The sequence below is a fragment of the Plecotus auritus genome (genome assembly GCF_963455305.1).
Source record: "Plecotus auritus genome assembly, chromosome: 4".
Lineage (NCBI taxonomy): Eukaryota > Metazoa > Chordata > Mammalia > Chiroptera > Vespertilionidae > Plecotus > Plecotus auritus.
In genome coordinates this window covers 26,312,581-26,335,342 of record NC_137775.1, presented here as the reverse complement: position 1 = coordinate 26,335,342, position 22,762 = coordinate 26,312,581, and the positions used below count along the sequence as shown (strand labels likewise).

Below are 22,762 nucleotides of genomic sequence, written 5' to 3'. Positions count from 1 at the left end.
CATGGCTCAGTGGTTAAGCGTCAACCTATGAACCAGGAGATCAAGATTCAGTTCCCGGTCAGGGCATATTCCTGGGTTGCAGGCTCATTCCACAGTGTGGGGCATATAGGAGGCAGCCGATCAATGGTCCTCTCTCATCATTGATGTTTCTATCTCTCTCTCCCTCTGCCTATCTCTCTGAAATCAATAAGAATCAAAAAAGAAAAAAAATGCTCTGACCGGTTTGGCTCAGTGGATAGAGCGTCGGCCTGCGGACTGAAGGGTCCCAGGTTCGATTCTGGTCAAGGGCATGTATCTTGGTTTCTCTCTCATCGATGTTTCTATCTCTCTATCCCTCTCCTTTCCTCTCTGTAAAAAATCAATAAAATATATTTTTTTTAAAAAAAAGAAAAAAGAAAAAAACCTATTATAGCTGTTAGGAATAGTTGACCAAGTAATAATGATAATAATCTGGCATTGCATATCATAAATGCATGTTATATCCAGCAAAATGTAATAAAAATAATAGCAAGACATATCCTGGTGAACTTATTGGACTTTAAGAAAATGAAATGATTTCTGGCCATCCTAGCAAAAGCAGGACTCAAGTTGGGTGGGGGGATGAAGTGATTTCTGTCTGGCAGCACTCAACGGAAAACAGTGCTACATCTTCTGAGGGGAAAATAGGTGAGGCCCAAGACTCTTACCAAGTTCAACAGATGTCTTTTCAAGTAGGTGAAAATTCGGGATATCACTCCCCTGAGACCTTCTTGGGGGGGTGAGGAACCACTAACTAAAGATAAAAACCAACTGACATAGAAAAAAAGATGAACCTAGACAAAGAAATCAGTAATGCAGGATGATGGCATAAAGACTAGTAGCATGCATTGCAACGATGTAAATTTAGAACTAAGACCACATAGTGATGGGAAATATGGTTCTTGAAATTTCTTATATATATCTGAACCTAAACAATAATAGAACAAATCAGAAGGTGGGCGAAAACTGTAAGTATACTGATATTCATAGCAGAAAAACCATTAAATACGATCTAAAATGAAACGACTTCATTTTGAGGACGAAGCTCTCAGTATTTTCTTAATTTAAATGATATTTTAAGAACTAACATCTCTGTGGTAAAGAAACATTTGAACTATAGCAATTCCTTTAATTTCTTATTTTATATTAAAGTGTAAGTCAATTTAAATTTACTACTTTTATTAAAACTATGCATGTGGTATAATCTAGTTTTTATCTATATATTCAGCTATCTAACTATCCTGGTTATATGTAAGCATAATGAGATGCCCAGATGTATACCAAATATTCCAGGGTAATAGGTTTCCAGCTGATTTATTTCTCTCTTGATTCTGCTTTTCTGATTAGTTGAGTTTTTTTTAAATGTACCATAGTTACAAAAAAAAAAATAAAGTCATTTTTGTCTTTGAAAAAAAATTCTAACCTCCAAAGGCAGTGGAGGAGTTCAACTGCTCTTCCTGACCTAATTGAGCTAGACCCTCATTCTCATTTCCGAGGCGTTTCCCAGGAGCTGAGTTTGGGAGAGAAGACATCACTGTGCAAAGGGAAATGTTTCAGGAGCACGCCCTTGTCTCCTCTTCCATTAGGTGGAGCAAAGAGCTTGCTCTATCCTTTGTATGTCTCCGTGATTCAGAAAAGGATTTTTTAAAACGGTCAGATTCGTCACTGCTCTCTGACAGCAGATAAGTTGGATTGTGCAACTTTTGAAAAAGAATATTTAAAAAAAATTAGGAGGTGGACAGGAATACAGGGTGGTATATGTCACTGACAGGGCTCCAGGCTCAGCCAGATTCAGACAGTCCTGGGTTCATAGCCAGGCTATTAACCTTGCTGGGTAACCTTGAGCAGATTACATATTATACTTTTGAGTGAAGTTTGTTCCCAAGTAAAAGATTAAATTTGAACTAAAGTTTAAATTATATCTGCCAAAAGAATTTAATACACAAATATATAGGGAAGCACTAAAAGTTCAAGCTTTGCATCCCAGGAAAGTGGTTCAAATCCCAGGTATGCCTTTTTACTAGTGATATGAACTTGAGCATTTGGTTTCCTTATCTTTCTGAGCTTCAGTTTTCTCATCTGTAAAATGGGTTACCACTGTTACAACCTTTTGTCCCAGACAGAAAGAGGCATCATCCTTACTTCATCTCTCACATGCCCTCCATCACCAAGTCCTGTGTCCTGATATTTCTTCCTTTGTCCTATTGGTTCCATGGCCACCATCCTAGTCTAGGCCACCTACATCTTCCACCTCGAGTATCCTCCCAACTCCTCTCCAGGCTGCCACTCCTAACCCTTTGCATTCTCCATGCCACCACCAGAGTTATCTTTCTAAAACCCTAACACGCAGCTTTAATCTTTTCAGTAGCCTCTCCTGCAAAACTGTCTCTTTTCCTGGCTCATCTCTTATCACTTTATATACCTTAGTCTCTCCCACCTAAAAATACCCCCCCAATTTACTTTGGGTGTTATGCTTTTAATAAAGGAAAGGAAAAATCAAAGTGAACAACCTAGTTTTAATATCATCATCGCTATAATTGAAAATCCAGATCAGTCTGGTGACTTTTCCCCAAACCCTTGATGGCAAGTAGATTTTTTAATGTTATGAGAATGTCAAGGTAATTTTTCTTCCAAGTAAAAAGATGGCTAATTTTTCTTAAAACAACCCATCAAACTGACCTAAGTATGCATGGTGGACTACAAAACTTACATAGATATAATTTTAGAAGAATTGATCACACAATATGTAAAATTTTTACTGTAGCCCAAGAATAATAATAAAATACATGCTTTCAAAATATACTGTGCACATTATAATTCACAGAAAAGAAAGGTTATTACAGAAACTCTGACTCATGTTCCTGACAGCTAATGAAAAAAATTGCCAGCAGCAAAAGCAGATTCTTTTTTATCTCAATGACAGGCCCTTCTGTTGTTCTGAAGAGAAGGTCTGAAGTTCCATTCAGTTTTATATAATGACTGTTTTTTCCTATTGTACAGCATAGAGGGCACCTCATTATTAATTCACAGTTTCCTTCTCTGCAGATATGGGCAAAAGAAATGGCTGAACAAATCTGAATGCAGAAATATCAATAGGACCCACTGTGATCTCTCTGCTGAAACTTCTGACTATGAACATCAATATTATGCCAAAGTTAAGGCCACTCGGGGATCTGATTGTTCCAAATGGGCAGAAACCGGAAGATTCTATCCTTTCTTAGAAAGTAGGTAATACAATCGTCTGTTAAACACGGATTAATATCACGCTCACCTGAGCTCTTAGTTACCAGGTTCAGCCTCATAGACAGCTTTGCCTGAGGAGCCAGTGCTCAGCTTGGCTGTGTTCTGCACTCTGTCCGTCAGCTGGTGGAGTGACCAGCCCAAGGTGCTTCTTCCCACTGCATCCCAGAGTCTTGTCTTTAGAATGAAAGCAGTGGCCACGTGACCTCCAAGATCCCAAACTGACGCTAAATGTCAATACTATCAAATTTTGATCTTATTTTAGCATTTAGTGGAGACTATATAATTTGAGGAACCATTGAATATGTCCACAAGGTTGATTACAGATTATTCTGATCACCAAAGTAAGTCTTTTCTTGTTATGAACTTGGTGGTGTGATGATGCAATTTCTAGGTGTAACTCAGAATCAAGACAACATCTTGCTGGTATTTGCTTTTTCATTGTTCCATACACTGATCGGTAGCTGACTCCGGTACAGGACTCACTCAGAGCTGCCATGTGAAATTTACAAGTTCTCCTTAGGTCCTGAAGCTAGAGCCTTTCCCCTGATTCCCTTCTAGGTCAGAAGTCAGCAAACTATGCCCTCAACCAGATGCAGCACCACCACCCCCCTTTCTGTTTTTCTACAGGCCGAGAGCTAAGAATGGGTTTTACATTGATATAAATAATAGTTGCAACAGAGATCCTATCTGGACCTTTATGGTTAAACTTTGCTAACCTCCATTCTAGATCATTCCAATCACATCTCCAAAGATTTGTAACAGTGCTTCATTCCTCGTGTCTGCTTTTTGCCATGTATCAAATCATATGTTATTTATCACCAATTTTTCAAGTTATTTATCACCAAGTTTTCATTGTATTTACCATCATCGAGTACTATTTATCCATGTTACTGGGAACTTCTCAACTGACTGTTTTAACATCATGTCAGAGTACATGAAATTCTTGTTTCAAGTTTCTGCATGCCTTGGGCCCACCTTGGAGCATTCTAAGGCATCTCAAATAAAAGAGTTGGATATAGAGTTTTTGTCCCAGTACTAAAACTGATTAGACTGTAGTTTTATCCAAGGAGATTTCTACATCTGAACATAATTCCCTCTCCTCTCCCCTTTAAGCACAAATTGGCCCACCAGAGGTTACTTTGACTCCTGATGAGAAATCCATTTCTGTTGTTCTGACGGCTCCAGAGAAGTGGAAGAAAAATTCAGAAGAAAGTTCCATTTCCATGCAACAAATATACTCAAATCTGAAATATAATGTGTCCATCTATAATACTAAATCAAACAGGACGGTAAGTCTGAAATGAAACAGGGCACATAATCTGGGTCACTTTTTGCAGTTAATGCTGTTTAATTCTCTGCATGTGAAAATGGGAAGATGTGATATTCAAATGAGATGCCATCCAAGATACAATTGAAGCTATGTAGAAACTTTAAAAACTTCAGAATTCCTTTACAGAAACTTTCTATTAATGGATATAATATTACTATTGGAGTAGTTATTGATGGAGATTATTTTATTTGCATAATATCAGTGAGTCACTCTCTAAGAAAGAAAAAGGTGTTAGCAAGAACACAGGACAAAGTTGAATGAGAAGTCCATCCTTATGTTATTACTAGAGGCCCGGTGCATGAAATTCATGCATGGGGGGAAGGCGGGTCCCCTCAGCCCAGCCTGCACCCTCTCCAATCTGGGACCCCTTGGGGGATGTCTGACTGCCAATTTAGGCCAATTTAGGCCTAAACTGGCAGTCAGATATCCCTCTCATAATCCTGGACCACTGGCTCCTAATAGCTCACCTGCCTGCCTGCCTGATCACCCCTTACTGCCCCCTTCTGCTGGCCTGGTCACCCCCAACTGTCCCCTCCGCCCCCCTCCCACGACCTGCTCACCCCCAACTGCCCCCCTGCCGGCCTGGTCGCCCCACACAGCCTGCTTGTTCAGTTGTTTGGTTGTCCCTCACTAAACCCCTGCCAGTCTGGTCGCCCCATGCAGCCTGTTTGTTCACTTGTTTGGTCATCCCTCATTAACCCCCCTGCTGGCCTGGTCATGGGCAGCCATCTTGTGAGGGCATGAGGGTCAATTTGCATATACCTCTTTATTATATAGGATTTAGCGTTGTACCAGGATTGTTTCAGTTCCTGGATATTGCCAAGCTGGAGGAAAAGGGTATTTTGAAGCTGTTGCTGAAAAGAAAGCTTGTAGGCATAGTAAAGGATTTCATGGTATCTAGGCCTTTTATTTCCTTGTAGAGTTATTTGTCTGGGGTGGTACTAGAAATCTTTGCTGTAACTGATGTTTGCAATTCCCTAACCTAGTGGTCTCAGTGTGTGACCAACCACACGCTGGTGCTCAGCTGGCTAGAGCCGGACACTCTGTACTGCATCCACGTGGAGTCCTTCGTCCCAGGGCCTCCTCGCCTTGCTCAGCCTTCTGAGAAGCAGTGTGTCAGTACTTTGAAAGGTAAGCTTTAAAACACCTCAGCTGCTCTGAGGAAGGAAGTCTGATGAAACCAGAAGAAAGTGTGGCAGTGTAGACAAGGTATTGGCAAATCCATTTCTACCAGAAACAGGTTGAGGCAAAGGCAGAAACAGCTGTCCCCAGAAATGCATTGAGCAGCCCGGGACACTGCCATTGAACTTGGCCAACGTTAGGGAGTGTTTTCACCCCTTGGGGGACCTCAGCACCAGGCCTGGCACTTGCTGCCAGCAAGCCTATGCCTTAGGAAATAACAACTGGGAATTTTTACACACATCTTTTTTCTTTTTAAAAATTATAATCATTCTGGTCAGTAGAAGTTCTGTGGTCTTCAAGCACATCAGACAATAAATTGTATTGCTAGAAACAAAGCATTATCATAAAAACACTTTTTAAGAGAGAATCCTTTGCTCCCCCTCAGAAATACAAATTACAGGCTCCATGTTTACATATCACTGAGTGGCTGGTCTGGGATCTACAAACCAGTACTTATGGCCTCGCTCTTAGAGTTGCTTCTCTCTCCTGTCTTTTATTTGTCTCCTTCTCATGTTGTCTGAACGTGGATGCCAAGGAACTGTGAGCGAAGAGTCTCCTTCCTGTTAAGAGACATGGAGTTAGGAGCTTAGCATTTGTGTAATCATTCTTCCTCCAGGGTGAGAGGACCTTGTATTCAGAACCTGAAAATTGAAAATAAATCCTAAAGTTGACCTTTATTGACTGGCTCTTCATCTATTATTCTTCTGTTTCTCTCTTCCAAACGTGCTGGCCTAAGACAAATGTCATAGCATTTCCCCCAAGCCTTGGTCCCATCCCCAGCTATGGGATAGGAATGGTGACAGACCCCTGCTCTCCTCCTCCTTCAAGCCCCCACATGTCATAATGAAATGTCCCAAGGAATAAAAAGGGAATTTTATGAGTACAAATAAAATGTGAAAAGCTTTCTTTTTAATCTCTATCCTTGTGATAGCTTTCCCTTTAAAACAAAGGGTTCTCTACCACATGTCAAATTAAACTAAAATGCTAAGCAAGCAAAAGGCAACACAGAGCAGATTGAAGAAATTATTTTTGTATTTGGATAAAGTGCTCTGTTTACTAATAGCTTGATCAGTGGCCAAATGGTAGGAATGCATTTCCAGTGGAAGTCATTTAAGCAGTTGGCAGAGTTAAGCAACTAGAGTATAGATTAAATTAAATACTTCCCAGTAAGCAGATGGAGCAACTTTCTAACCAGTTTAGGAAAGGTAACAAAAGAGCAAAAAGGCACCATTTCAGGTCCTGAGCTTTTCCAGGATCTCCCAGCTGTTAAATCACCCCAGATACTTTCCAAGACAACACTATGACAACCTCCTTTTAAAAAAGTCGGGCCCAGCTATTTTGGCTCACTGGGTAGAGCATCGGCCTATGGACTGAAGGGTTCCGGGTTCGATTCCAGTCAAGGGCACATGCCCAGGTTGCAAACTTGATCCCCAGTAGGGGGTAAGCAGGAGGCAGCTGATCAATGATTCTCTCTCATCATTGATGTTTCTATCTCTCTCTCCTTCTCCCTTCCTCTCTGAAATCAATAAAAACATATATTTTAAAAAATCAGTATTATCTCTTTCGGGACTATTCTTTGGAAAATATTTATGTTCCCCATAGTCCCTCAATCCCTACAAATACAGATAGAGTTTCTTGATTTATTGTAACCAACATGTGCTGATGTACACAAAGTGCCACCAGTCACTGCTGGCTGGCTCCTTTTAATTAGCGCAAGTTCCGTCCTAGGCCAGGGATTGTGTCCAGAGGACTGGACTGAGTTGTAGCCTGAAGTAGGAGCAGGTGATGCTCAGTGACCTGCAACATCTGCATTGGGGTGTTGGCATCTTTCTATGTGGAAGCTGATGACAGATGTACTCTTCAGGGATTGGTCAGGTTAGAAGAACCTGCAGTTGGACGCCCTGGTAATCTGCTTTACTCAAGTTTACTAATTTAAATGCTAATCTCATCTAAAAAATGCCTTCACAGAAATATCTAGAATAATGTTTTACCAATATCTAGGTTCCAATTTGGTTTAGCCAAATTGACTTGTAAAATTAACCATCTCAACTTCCAATTACCCCCCAGAAGCTTAACAAATATAAGTTAGTCGCAATAATCCCCGTTCATCAACTGTATACTCTGGTCAATGGTGGGCCAGGACTACTTTTCTTAACACTATTCACCAGGTCTTTTCATTCCCTATGGACTTTTACTCATCATGAACCCATAGCACATCAAAACCTGGAAAGGAGTTACTGCCGTTCTCAGCACACACCAGCTCAGCCACCTTCCTACAAACATCCCCAAGCTCCAGACGTACCCAGGATAGTCTGAGCAACCCACACGAGGGTAGTTCTGTTGGTCACATAGAAGGTGATGCCGTATATCCCTGTCCTCTACTGGACATATGAAAAAGACTGAGTCAAGTGAGTGGCACAGGAAAGTGGAGCTGCTTAGTGGGATCATTACAAGAGGGTTTTGTCAGTTTGGATTGCAGTGAGTTGCCTGAATTTCAGATACATTTACCTTCAAGTATAAAAACCAAAATGAATCTCATAGCCAGATATAAAACGTTGGAATATATGCTGACTTGGGTTGCTAACACATCCTTGCTGTAAAGATTTGAGAGTCCAAATAATTCCTTAAGACCATCTATTGTCAGAGACAGTAAGAATTCTGAGACCCCTTATTACATTGTTATAAATGAGAATACTGAATTCCTACATGAGAGTGATATGCCCAAAGCTTTTTGACATTGCCAATGTTTTCCCACCATACCAAGTTACAACAATCTACCCGCCCCCCTCTTTTTTTTAACAGATCAAACATCAGCATTGAAAATTAGAATCATCTTCTGGTATGTTTTGCCCATATCTATTACTGTGTTTCTCTTTTCTGTGATGGGCTTCTCTGCGTACAGATATATCCATGTTGGCAAAGAGAAACACCCGGCAAATCTGGTGAGTGCTTCGTGTGGCAGGACTCATTATAACAACACATCTCCAGGTCACTGGAAAGGAGGCTCTGTAACTGATACCATTCCTTTTAGGAGCAGATTGAGTTTAAAGGTAAAAAGCTAACAAATTAAAATAACACCTTTCTCTACTAGATTAACTCACTAACATAACCAAAGAGAAAGATGCCTTAGCATTAACAAAGATTGTAGATTTAATGACCAGATTAGACTAGGTCTTGAGGTGTGAGATAAATGATGTCATGATCTATGCCCTTCCAGAGGTTCAAGTCTAGTTGGGGACAAGAATTTCAAAATGATATGACTATGATGAAAGCAGGCACTGGGGGTGCTAGGGTACAGGGGGAGCACTCAAACCCTGCATGGGGATCAGGAGAAGTTCATGCCTGGGCTTGGTTGTGAAAAGTAAGAGTTAGGGACCTACTACTGGCAGAAGAAACAACAGGGGAAAGGTGGATAGCTGTTGGGGAAACCACATAGTATTGTTAAATCGTAAGGTTCCTGATGAGGAGCTATGAAAGATACAACTAGAGAGTGGGTGGTAAGGCCAGGTAATGAGAGAATTGGGCTGTTATTCCAAGAAGGTTGGGCTTTATTCAATTGGCAAAGAAATCTCTGTAGGGTCTTACCTTGGTAATGTCATGGTCAATATTGTGTTTTAGATCCAACTGGATAGTGGGTCTAAGACAACATTAGGGGGAGTGAGACTAGAAGAAACAAGTAAAGTAACTAGGAGACTGGCAGTTTTCCAAAGGAGAGAAGATGAGAGTCTAAGACAGTGGTCGGCAAACTCATTAGTCAACAGCCAAATATCAACAGTACAACGATTGAAATTTCTTTTGAGAGCCAAATTTTTTAAACTTAAACTTCTTCTAATGCCACTTCTTCAAAATAGATTCGCCCAGGCCGTGGTATTTTGTGGAAGAGCCACACTCAAGGGGCCAAAGAGCCACATGTGGCTCGCGAGCCACTGTTTGCTGACCACTGGTCTAAGAGAAGAGAGTGGGATGGAGGACTGGAGACCAGGACATGGGGTGGAAGCACATTTAGGGGGAAAATGGCCAGGATCTCATCACTCATAGTAAGGAGAAGCAAGAAAGTAAAAGGAATAAACCTTATCCTCTGGACCATGCACTGAAGGGTTTTGAAATGCTGAGCATATTTTAACAATAAAAATTATTTCTTTGGGAATTATTAAAAAATGTTCACATGTATACAATACATATATGTATTCCTGTTAGTTCAGTTTAAAAATAGTTCTATGAATCTGCCTGCACTTAGGGTTCAGAATTAGCTTTTTAAAGACATAGAGAGACCTTTCCTGGAAGGAAACTTCACAAAATTGACCACACGTTACTTTTTACAAAAAAAAAAAAAAATTGTAAAAGAATAAAATTAAAGGATCTATTTTATAATGTTAAATGAAATCACATCATATATTAGACAATGAGGATTGTAACATAACTCATCATTGGCAATCTAAACAGGCACCTCACACATATCCCCAGCCACATTTTAACCTGAAACATGTTTTCCTGGCATTATTTATAGAGTTTTTCTGTCTGCCATAAACTGGCAAATGGATTTCCCTTTTTGACTTTATTATAGCATGATTCCTTTGGAGTTTGGAGGAAGTAAGTAGAACCATCCCTGCTCATGTTCTTATCTGCCTTTCTACATCCAGTTTTCATGCCCACCCACATTTCATGTCCAGACTGTATCCAAAAAAGGGCTGGGAGCCCAGGTAACCACAGCTTATTAACAAATACATAGTAAACTATAATTAACAAAGCAATTTCAAAACCTCCATCTCACTTAGTTCTCACCACCTCTCATGTGGCACAAATTCTGATTTTTCAGAATTAAAAATCAAGGCTCAAGAAATTAAATAACATCCTAAATTTCCTCAGCCAGTTAGAGGAGGGGCCAGTCACACCCTTATCTTTGACCTGGACAGATACCCACCCAATGAACCACTTTTCACTTTCATATGCATTTGGTATGTCTTGGGTCTCTTCCATATGCATTTTGTGTGAATGAGGTTTTCTTTATATTCCAAGCATAACTTTCACTTCCATGAGTTGGTAAGAATAGATCTTTAAAACCATCTGATGACAGTATAAGTTCTACATAACAGCTGTTTTTAATATCTGTCGAAAGTGAAAAGGTGAAAACCATTCTCTTCTCTCTTTATAGATTTTGATTTACAGAAATGAACTTGACAAAAGATTCTTTGTACCTGCTGAACAAATTGTGATTAACTTTATCACCCTCAATATTTTGGAGGATTCTAAATTTTCTCATAAGGATATAAGTGTCGTGGAAAAAAGCAATGATGTATGGGATCTGCATGAGCCCAGCAAGGACCAGGAGCCCCATCAGGAGGAAATGGAGGTGATGCACTTAGGGTATGCTTCCCATTCGATGGACATTTTCTATGACACTGAGAAAAGCTCCAAAGGGACTTCCCTGACCCAACAAGAGTCACTCGGAAGAGCAATACCCACAGATAAAATAGTCATTGAGTATGAATATGATGTGAGACCTACTGACCTTTCTGTGGGGCCTGGAGATCAAGAGCTCAGTCTGCAGGAGGAGATGTTCCTACAAGGAAAATTATTTGAGCCACAGGCAGCTTTGGCTGACTGGGGCCCACAAACACTAATGTATTCAGATACCCCTCAACTCAGAGACCTGGACCACCTGCCGGAGGAGCATGTGGACACAGAAGAGGAGCCAGAAGAAGAGCCATCGACCACACTGGTCGATTGGGACCCTCGGACTGGCAGGCTGTGTATACCTTCATTATTTAGCTTTGAACATGATTCAGAAGGATGTGAACATCCTGAGTACAAGGAGCCCACAGATGAGGGCCTTTTGTCTAGACTTTATGAGGCGCAGGCTCCCGACAAGCCACTTGAAGAAGATGAAACCTATCTGACGCAATTTTTGGAAGAATGGGGATTATATGTACAAATGGAAGACTAACACCCACACCTCCCTCTCTGCCTGACCCCTACTGTTACAAGGCACATGAGAACAAACATCCGAGTGCCCAAACAGTAAAGTATCTGGGATAAAAGAAGTTTACCTATATTTTTCTGTGTCAGTGAGAACTACTTATTTCCTCTTTCCTCGTAGCGCTGGTTTCATTTTGTCTCACATAGTGGTTGGTTCATGCCTGTGGGCCTCTTACAGTGATGGCAGGCACCTGGAGTACAGTGGCTGACCATTGCTTTGTACCAGTAATATTTGCCAAATGTTTGCCAAATTAGATGCAGAATTTATTCAGGGGCGTGTACTATGGCCCTTTGTTATTTTCAAATAAGCACATTTATACAATTATTTTTGGACACTTAAATATATAACACTGTAAATACGTTTCATGATATAAATACTACTTTTTTAGAATTTGGTTTATTGTTAGAAGAATGATATATTTAAAATATACAAATATCACTAAGTGGGTGGTAAGTTGGTCACACTTAAGGACCCCAATCCATCATTAAATCATAATAATACATGTTCAAAATAAACGAGTAGGCACAGATCTGCTTGATATCACAAGCTTTGGGCTACTTTAAGTAGTCATATTAATACTTTATTAATATTTTTCACTTGAACATGGATGGACCTTGAGAATATTATGCTAAGTGAAATAAATCCTTTAGAAAAAGCAAGAATCATGTGATTTCAAGTGTAAACATAAAATTGTTATTATTTTGAAGTTAGGAAATGTCCTCCCAATAACTTAGTAGGGGGTTTTAGGAGGGGGCTAGCTTGAAAGAAAATGCATTTTATAATAGAACTAGATGCCCGATGCATGAAAATTCATGCAAGAGTAGGCCTTCCTTCCCCCGGTTGCTGGCACCAGCTTCCCTCCAGCACCCGGGACCTGGGCTTCCCTCCTCCGGCCGCCCACAGGCACCCGGGACTCGGGCTGACTTCCCTCAGACCACCCGCAGGCACCCAGGACCCAGGCTGGCTTCCCTTCGGCCCTGGCTTTGTCAGGAAGGACATCCAGTCTAATTAGCATATTACCCTTTTATTATAGACTAGAGGCCCGGTGCACAAAATTTGTGCACGAGGGGTGGAGAGATCCCTCAGCCTGGCCTGCACCCTCTAGCAATCCGGGACCCCTCAGGGGATGTCCAGCTGCCAGTGATTGGGCCTAAACCAGCAGTCAGACATCCCTCTCAGAATCCGGGACTGCTGGCTCCTAACTGCTCACCTGCCTACCTGCTCATCGCCCCTAACCACTCTGCCTGCCTGCCTCATTGCCCCAACCACTTGCCTGCCTGCCTCATCACCCCTAACCACTCTGCCTGCCTGATCGCCCCTAACCACTCTGCCTGCCTGCCTGATCATCCCTAACTGCTCGCCTGCCTGCCTGATTGCCCCTAACCACCTCTGTCTCGGCCCCTGCCACTGCGGCTTCATCCGGAAGAACGTCCGGAATGACATCCGGAAGGTCATTCGGCTGCCTGGTCTAATTAGCATATTATGCTTTTATTTAATAGATATTACATTCATTCCTAGAAATTTTTTTATTAAATTTATTGGGGTGACATTGGTTAATATGATAATATAGGTTTCAAGTGTACATTTCTATGATACACAATCTGTATAATGCATTGTGTTCCCATTACCCAAAGTCAAATCTTCTATCACCATATATTTGGGCCTCTTTACCCTTTACTCCCCTCTTCCCCCTTCCCTCTGGTAACCATCACACTGTTGTCTATGTCTATGAGTTTCAGTTTTATATCCTACATATAAAATCATATGATTCTTAGCTTTTTCTGACTGACTTATTTCACTTATAATATTCTCAAGGTCTATTCATGTTATCACAAATGGCAGGATTTCATCCTTTCTTATGGCTGAGTAGTATTCCATTGTATATATGTACCACATCTTCTTTACCCAATCCTCTATCAAAAGGCACTTTGCTGAAACTTTTTTGATGACTGCTTCTATTTCCTCCGTAGTTATCAGCCTATTCAGATTTTTTTTATTCTTACTGATTGAGTTTTGGAAGGTCATATTTTTCTAGGAATATGTCAATTTCTTCTAGGTTGACCTATTTGTTGGAATAGAGTTGCTCATAGTATTTTTTTTTACAATTCTTTGTATTTCTGTGGAGTCTGTTGTTATTTCACCTCTTTCATTTCTGATTTTATTTATTTGGGTCCCCTCTCTTTGCTTCTTGGTGAGCCTGGCTAGAGGCTCATCAATCTTGTTTATCCTTTCAAAGAACCAGCTCTTGGTTTTGTTGATCTTTTGTATTTTTTTTTTTTTTTGTCTCTATGTCATTTATTTCCACTCTGATCTTTATTATTTCCTTCCTTCTTCTCACTCTGGGCTTTTCTTGTTGCTCTCTTTCTAATTCTTTAAGTTGTAGAGTTAGATAATTTATTACCAGTTTTTCTTGGTTTTTTGAGATAGGCCTGTAATGCTATGAACTTCCCTCTCAGGACTGTTTTCACTGTGTCCCATAGATTTTGATGGTTGTGTTTTCATTGTCATTTGTTTCCAGCATGTTTTTTATTTCCTCTTTGATCTATTTGGTAACCTAATCATTGTTTGATAGCATGCTATTTAGCCTCCAAGTGTTTGAATTTTTGTGATTGTTTTTATTGTAGTTTATTTCTAATATTATGCCATTGTGATCTGAGAAGATACTTGATATGATTTCAATCTTCTTGAACTTGAAAAGACTTTGCCTGTGTCCCAATATGTGGTCTATCTTTGAAAATGTCCCTTGTGCACTTGAGAAGAATGTATATTCTGTAGCTTTGGGGTGGAATGTTCTGAAGATGTCAATTAAGTCCATCTGATCTAATGAGTCATTTAGGATTGCTGTTCCTTTGCTGATTTTTTTTGTCTAGAGGATTTATCCAGTGATGTCATTGGGATATTATTAAAGTCCCCTACTGTGATTGTATTGCTGTCAATCTTCCTTTTGATATCTTCCAGAAGTTTTTTCATGTATTTGGGTGCTCTTGCATTGGGTGCATCTATGTTTACCAGAGTTATATCCTCTTGTTGTATCGATCTCTTTAGTATTATGAAGTGGCCTTCCTTGTCTCTTGTTATGGCCTTAACTTTTAGGTCTATTTTGTCAGATATAAGTATTGCCACCCCAGCTTTTTTTTTTTCATTTCCATTTGCCTGAAAAGTATTTTTTCATCCCTTTACTTTCAGTCTGTGTGAGTCCCTTGTTCTGAGGTGGGTCTCTTGTAAACAGCATATATATGTGTCATATTTTCTTATCAATTCAGCCACTCTATGTCTTTTGATTGGAGCATTTAATCCATTTATGTTTAAGGTTATTATTGATAGGTACTTGTTTTTAGCCATTTTTCTTCTTTATGCCTGTGTTCCTTCTTCCTTTTCTATTTCTTCTTTTTATAATAGTTCCTTTAACATTTCTTGCATTTCTGGCTTGGTAGTGATAAACTCCCTTTGCCTTTTTTGTCTGCAAAGCTCCTGATTTCCCCTTCAATTTTGAATGATAGCCTTGCTGGATAGAGTATTTTTGGATTCAGTCCCTTGCTTTGCATCACTTTGTACACTTCATTCCATTCCCTTCTGGCCTGGTTGTGTTTTTGTTGAGAAATCATTTGATAATCTAATAGGAGATCCTTGTAGGTAACTCTGTGTTTTGCTCTTGCAGCCTTTAAGATTCTCTCTTTGTCATTAACATTTGCCATTGTAATTACGCCGTGTCTTGGTGTGGGTCTTTTGGGGTTCATCTTGTTTGGGACTCTCTGTACTTGTGTGACTTTTTCTTTCCCATATCAGGGAAGTTTTCTGTTATTATTTCTTCAAATAGGTTCTCTAATCCTTGCTGCTCTTCTTGTCCTTCTCGCACTCCTATTATACATATGTTACTTCATTTCATGTTGTTCCAAAGCTCTTTTAGGCTCTCCTCCTACTAATTTTTTTCTCCAATTGCTGTTCAGATTGGGCTTGTTTCTCTGCCCTATCTTCTAAATCACTAATTCAGTCCTCTGCTTCTCCTAGCCTACTGTTGAAACCTTCCATCATGTTTTTTATTGTAGATATATCACTTTTAATTTTCTCTTGATTCTTACATAGGTTAATTTTCTTGCCCATCTGGTTTATGAACTGTATGACCATTACTCTGAATTCTTTTTCTAATATATTGTACGCATCTATTTCATTTAGTTCCTTTTTTGGGGGGGGGGGGCAATTCTTCCTTTTCTTTCCTTTGGTGATTGCTTCTTTGTCTTCCCACTTTTGCTATCACTGAAGGGTTCAGGCACCGAGTTGCACAGGGCCTGAATTGCAGCAGTGGGCTGGGCAGGAGCATCATGCATGCCAAGAGTCACAGGTGAGCTAGGGGGGTGGGGTACATGGCCGCTACAGGTCGGCATGAGCCCTGCATGCACCAAGAGTCTAGGAGAGCCCGGAATGCTTGGGACCTGTGCTGCTGTGGCAGGTTGGTGGGAGGAGAACGTGCTCCAGGACTCTGGAGCCTATGGCCAGGATGGCTGGAGTCTTGGTGTCTGTGGGTCTGCAGCTGCAGTAGCAGGTCTTTGTCCAGAGTGGCTGTAGGGCCCCAGTTTGCATCTGAGGCCAGTCTGGGTGATGGTGAGGCTGGACTTCTAATCACAGCAGTTCTGCCCTTCAAGATGACATGGTTTCTGTGCCAGCACCATCGGCCGCCCAGGAGTGCTTATAGCAGTATTGGGGGCTCCCTGTCTAAGAGAGCCCGGTGCACCAGCCCCCGCAAGTCCTGCAGGATCTAACCGTCCCTCACTCACACACACCGCACATGTCCACACACTCACCTTTCACTCCCTCACTCTCTCACACTCTCTCCCTCACTGCCATCCTGCCGGCCACCATCTTCTATCTCCCAAAAGGCACTTTGGTTGTCTCCATATTTTAAACACTATGAATAATGCTGTAATGAACATAGGGGCACATATACCTTTGTAAATAAATATCTTCAAGTTTTTTGGTTAGATACCTATAGGAGAGATTACTGGGTCATATAGTAACTCTATTCTTAATTTCTTTTAGGAACTGCCATACTGTTTTCCATAGTGCTGGACCAGTTTACATACCCACCAGCAGTGAATGAGAGTTTCTTTTTCTCCACAACCTCTCCAACACTTGTTATTACCTGTCTTATTAATAATAGCCATTCTAACCAGTGTGAGGTGGTATCTCATTGTAGTTTTGATTTGATTTCCCTAATAGCTAGTGAAGTTTAACATCTTTTCATATATCTGTTGGTCATTTGTATGATTTCTTGGGAGAGGTGTCTGTTCAAGTCCTCTGCCCATTTTCTAATTGGATTGTTTGTTTGGTGTTGAGTTATGACAATCAAAACAGCATGGATTGGCAGGAAAGCAGACACACAGACCACTGTAACAGAATTGAGAGGCCAGAAATAAAAGCACGTTTATATGGGCAAATATTTTTGACATAGGAGCCAAAAACACATAATGGAGAAAAGAAAGCCTCTTTAATTAATGGTGCTAAAAAAATTTGAAAGCCACATGTGAAAGAATGAAACCAGATTACAGTTTTTCCCCACATAACATTATTTCAAAATGGATCAAAGACCTAAATTTAAGATCTGAAACAATAAATTACTCGAAAGAAAACATAGGTACTAAATGTATGGGCCTTGGTCTTAGAGAACATATTATGAATTTGACCATGAAGGCAAGGGAAGTAAAGACAAAAATAAATGAATGGGCCTGTATCAAACTACAAGTCTCTGCACAGTAAAAGAAACTGCCAACAACACAAAAATGCAACCAACCAAATGAGAGATGATATTTACAAATAACATCTCCAACAAGGGGTTAATATCCAAAATATATGGAAATGTGGTTTTTAAAGACATTTACATAGTCTATAAACTAGACCGTGTTTAGCAGTTGAACATTGTGTGACTATTATATTGTTCTATTAGAATGGACAATGTCTCAAAGACTACTTGGAATATGTATGAATGGAAGTTCCTCATCCACATAATCTTAAAATCATAAGTAAATGAGGACAGACAAAAGAAATAAATGTAAAGTGTATTTAAAAAGTGACATAATTTACTGTGGAAACTAAAATGTAGCATAAAACAATACCTCCCTAGTTAAATTCCAGTAACTATTCCAAGGTCCTTCACCATTCACTTAGAAAATTCAGTTCTGCAATCACACTGCATTAAAATATGACAAAATCAATTAAGTTGAACCATATGAAACTGTTGCTATTTGACTGTTTTTGACCTGCAGAAACAGCAATTTCATGAGTTACCTTAATATATATTTATTTTCATCATAAACTCATAGCCCATTGAGGCTCTTTCAGGAAAACAGATATCCATATTTCCTTAGTTATATTTTTGGCACAGGCAGACAACCCTGGTAGGAGAGATGGATTCTGGAGTCATGGTCTTTTGAGATTGTCCACAAATACAAACAGTTTCTGATCTAATGATTTAATTTGCAGCATAATTATATTAACCAGAGTGTTCTGTTCTTCTCAACCTTTGTAAAAAAGATTCTGCCAGTTCTGAAGAACAGATTTGTAATACTAACTGTAAAAAATAGATCAGAGTGGGAAAGAATGAGTTACTGAGAGCAAAAAGAAAATAAAGTGATTGATGATGGTTTGGTTTATTCATTTCATTCACAAAATATTGATTGAGTGCCTACTGTGTCTTATAGTGTCTTCATCTACGAAACAGGGATGACCACTCTCTCAGGGTTGTTTTGAGGATAAAAGAGTTAGAATATGGAAGGCACTTAGAACAGTGCCTGGCACATAGTGAGTGCTATGTAGTGTTTGCTATCGCCATTATCAACAGCCAGAGCATATGCTTAGCATCAGAAAGAGAAGCCATTTAGACATAGACTGTTCAGATTCAAAAGCAGACTTTGCCTCACTTTGCTTTTCTTACCTGAAAATACAATAGTAATTTGCTTCCCACTATATGCTTTCAGATTGAAATCTATCAGTGGTTGAGTAAAGAGAATCTAATTCTGAGTTGCTTTTACATCTCTTGTTTGTCTAAGCATGTCAGAAGTATTGAGCATTTTTAAAATGTTGCTTCAGTACTTTGAAGTATATGTAAGCATACACACATCTTGAAATAGAATAGGTATTTCTTATGGGGGAAGGTAACACATTCTTAGATGCAGTGTATCCTTAGATGCAGTGTATCCTTGTGGGTGGTAGCTGCCAGGCATTCTGTCACCTCTGTGGCCAGGGCCTCAGCAGCAACAAGAAGTTGTCTTCTGGGACCTCATTGATTCTATCCCTAGGTATGAGGTCCGAGTGGGGCTGGGAAGTTGAGGTTTCAGAATCTTTGACAAGTACTCTTCATCCTCTTATTGGCTTTTGTCAGCTCTAGGATGTTCATACCTTTTCACGTTAAGTTTTCCTCATGAAAACATCTATTAGTGACTCTTTTCTTGCATCCCATAGACTCTAAATAACTAGGTGAATGAAAATCACTGTCTCTGCAGTGGCCAGAGGACTATCAAGTGGTCATTTATCTCCCTCCAAGGTGTTGGACTCCGCTGTGCTTCGTTCCTACTCCCTCTCCTCTTAGTCTTCAGGATCTGTAGTGACAGATGCTTGAAGGCAACCTTGGCTTTCACTATAATTCCTGGGAAAACATTAATGTTTATCACTGATGTTCCTCCAGATTCCTTTGCCGATGATACCTGAAAGATTTCTTTCAGACGTTGCTAGTTTTAGTCTTTAACAAATTTTCCAGCTGATTTTCATTTCTGAATGCCTAAGGATTCTGGGTTAAGGTTCTGAAAGCATTGCTCCATCCAAGGCTCCCTTCAGGGCTGGTGAGGGCTGGTGTGTCATGTTGTATTGGTGCCGGCTAAGGGAAGCTCCTCCGTCCTCTGCCCATGTATCCCCTAAAACTCTCTCTGGTACTTTGCTAAATTTGGAAGCAGATGAGGTATTTCTCCCTTACTTCCCCAACACATTTCTTTTGATTTCTCAATCTGTCATTCTCTGGACTAGGTAGTACTTGAAGGCTTCCCACCAAGTCAGAAGATGGACATAAGGCTCATATTTATGTTTTCACCCACAGGCCACAGAGACTTCCCTTGGAAGTCAGAAGCAAGTATGTTTATGGTTATATTCTGTTTACAAAGCTTCTTAGTTTCCAAAGTTTTATGTCTAAAATTCCAAACAGGTAAGAACTGTTGGCAAACTGGTTCATTGGGTTTCTAGGGTGAGGGGCATGTGCTGAAAACCTTGGCTTTGCTGACAACTGTCAGTATTCAAAGAGGGAATACCGGAGGCCTGGCAGGAAATGAGGAGAATATGTGATTCACACAGACCTCTGAAATGCAAGCACCACCTCCTGCTCACAGGTAATGTGAGTGAATAAATAATAAGATCGTGCCCTAGCCGGTTTGGCTCAGTGGATAGAGCATCGGCCTGGGAATTGACGGGTCTCTTTAACATCGATATTTCTGTCTCTCTGTCTCTCCCCCTTCCTTCCACTCTCTCTAAAAATCAATGGAAAAATATCCTCAGATGAGGATTAACAAAAAATAAATAAAAATTAGATCATAAGCAGGCAGGCAGTCCTACTGACAAAAATTACATAGTGTAAACAAGTCTCTTTCTTACGAAGCCACTGGTAGTTGAGCTCTGCTAACTGATCCTACTGTTCAGGGAAAAAGGCTTGGGAGTTTTGAATGCTGGGCCTTTACACTTCAGCTACCTGTTCCTTTCTGTAATAAGCTCACCTTGGTTACAAATGGTTAGTGACCATTAGCAAATAGAACATGTTTGCTTTTCCTAAGTCCCGTATTTCCTGCCAGCTTGTTGCCACCAGCTTCCAAAATGAAAAGTTGGTGAAATTGCAATGAAAACACTTTCAGGTGGAAACACCTTTAATCTGGGCAGAATGATGAACTTTAAACATTTAACTTTACCAAACAAAATATAAACAGAAGTATAATTTAGACATTTGCTAAAATTTCTTCTTAGCAACCCACATTATCTAAATCCCAGTCTCAAAAATCTGGAGTGGATGTTCCAGATGTTCATTGTAAGCATCACATTTTAACAAAGGCTTCAACCAACCAGAAAACATCTCAAAGAGGGTCTATAGCCAGGACAGAGGGGAAGTGTGGAGGGAATCCAGGATTCAGTAAAGCCCTGAGAGTTGCCATATCTAAAGGAAGTTCCTATGAATGAGGATGTGTGTTTGTTGCTTCGGAGAATGGAACCAGGATACTAATTAGGACACTATTTGAGAGTTGCTAGAGTTCAGTTCCAAGGGAGGAAGGCTTTCTGCAACTAAGTGGTAGCTCAGTTCTTACCCATATGAGGTACTGAGTTCCCTGCCCAGGAAGGGTTCAAACATAGGCTGGTTTCTGCTGAGGCTTTTACAGAGAGGATTCCTCCTCTGTGGGGCTGGGGGTTGGAACAGATGGTCCTAAGGTCTCTTAGTACACTGCTAAATGTCTACCATGAAAAAACAATATTTGAAATCATATTTATTTCCCCTTTTTTCTTTTTCTTTTTCTTTCAGGCAGTTCACTAGTTAATAACTCATGCTCAATTGCTGTTGTTGTTGTTGTTGTTTAAATAAATTGCCACTGGCCTACCTCTGTGGATAGATAAGGGGAGCCAAGTAGTGCTCTTTCTTGAATGTGATAAGCAGGAACTTAGAAATTCTTACGTGAATCACTTAGCACAAGATAGACAGTTCTGAGCTCGAACCCTTACAAAAATCATTTTAAGTCTAGAAATGTCATCTTTTTTTTATTATTATTATTTCCCCTTTTCATGCTACCTTACCTAAGCAAGTCCCTTTCATTATCCTTTTCCTTAATGAAGTTTTGGGTTGTCAGAAAAGGGAATACTGCAGACAAATAAGGCTCAAAGTCATCTTGTTTCCATAAATCTCTTCTGACTCAGAGCAGAACTAGACATTACTGGAACAACTGTGTATCAGAGGAGTACAAATAAATAATAGATTAAGAGCAGTCTACATTGGAAAACATTGCCCATATCACCCTTCAATCTGAATAATATTGTTTGTTCTCATCCCAGTTACCCAGAAAACCCCAAGGCAGTTAACATTGGAATGGAGGTTTCTTTGCTGGGGGTATCAGAGTAAGCTGTTAAATATAACTTAGCCAGGACCTCATTTCTTACTGCACTTGAGGTCTCAGGTGTGCCTAAGTCCAAAAACCATATCTTTGTGCTTTTCCAATGGGTAGAAAAAGTAAAAATGGCATGCAAGGAGGTGGGAAGGAAGGGGGATATCTTCATATCCCCAGGACCTTGCACAGTGTGCAGCACGCAGCTTGAATTTGTCATGAACAAACAAATGCATTGAAAAACATGAGCAAAGATACAGGCATTTAAGTGCACACTGTACTTAGTTGGGAAAGGAATGTGAATAACTTTAAAAATATTTCCATATGTAAGGATTTCTAGAATGTAAACTCCATGAAGCCAGGGAGTTTTATCTTTTCTTTTTCCACTGATATGTTCCCAGCACCTAAAACAGTGTCTATCATATAGTAGTTGCTCAATAAATATTTGCTGAGGATATGTAGGAATACATGAATCTTAAAAATTATATAAATTAGTGCCCAGAAATAAACCCAAACAAATATATTTAATGGATCTTTGATCAAGGCAATTCAATGGACAAATGGTGTTGGAACAACTAGATATCCATATGCAAAAAAAAAAAAAAAAAAGATTCTAGACAAAGACCTTCCTCCTTTTATAAACATTTACTTAAAATGGATTGTAGATCTAAATTTAAACTATAAAACATCCAGAAGAAAACACAGAACAGGTGACCTTGGGTTTGGCAATGATTTTTTAGTTACACCACCAAAAGCACAATGCAGAAAGGGGTTCATGGCCAAGGATGGGTTAAATGCCAAATCTCTGAGATGTACGGGTACTTGCACTTGGAAGAGAAGGCCAGAAAGGTGGCTGGGGCAGAGTCAACAGGAGCCTGGAAATAGAGGAAGGCAGAGGGC

General features: G+C 40.1%; 1 protein-coding gene across 4 annotated transcripts in view; it reads left to right on the top strand.

The window, feature by feature from the left end:
* IL20RA (interleukin 20 receptor subunit alpha) overlaps positions 1-22,762 on the top strand; it is a 59,685-nt gene that overhangs the window by 20,843 nt on the left and 16,080 nt on the right. For 3 of the 4 annotated variants that reach the window (XM_080663779.1, XM_080663777.1, XM_080663778.1), the window contains exons 3-7: positions 3,064-3,242; positions 4,375-4,550; positions 5,578-5,722; positions 8,576-8,715; positions 10,926-11,791. In XM_080663779.1, the coding sequence (XP_080519905.1) occupies positions 3,064-3,242; positions 4,375-4,550; positions 5,578-5,722; positions 8,576-8,715; positions 10,926-11,717 (1,432 nt within the window). In that variant the 3' untranslated portion in view covers positions 11,718-11,791. Of the gene's footprint in view, positions 1-3,063; positions 3,243-4,374; positions 4,551-5,577; positions 5,723-8,575; positions 8,824-10,925; positions 12,395-22,762 lie in introns of those variants that run through there. The other variant, XM_080663776.1, reaches the window with a different exon arrangement.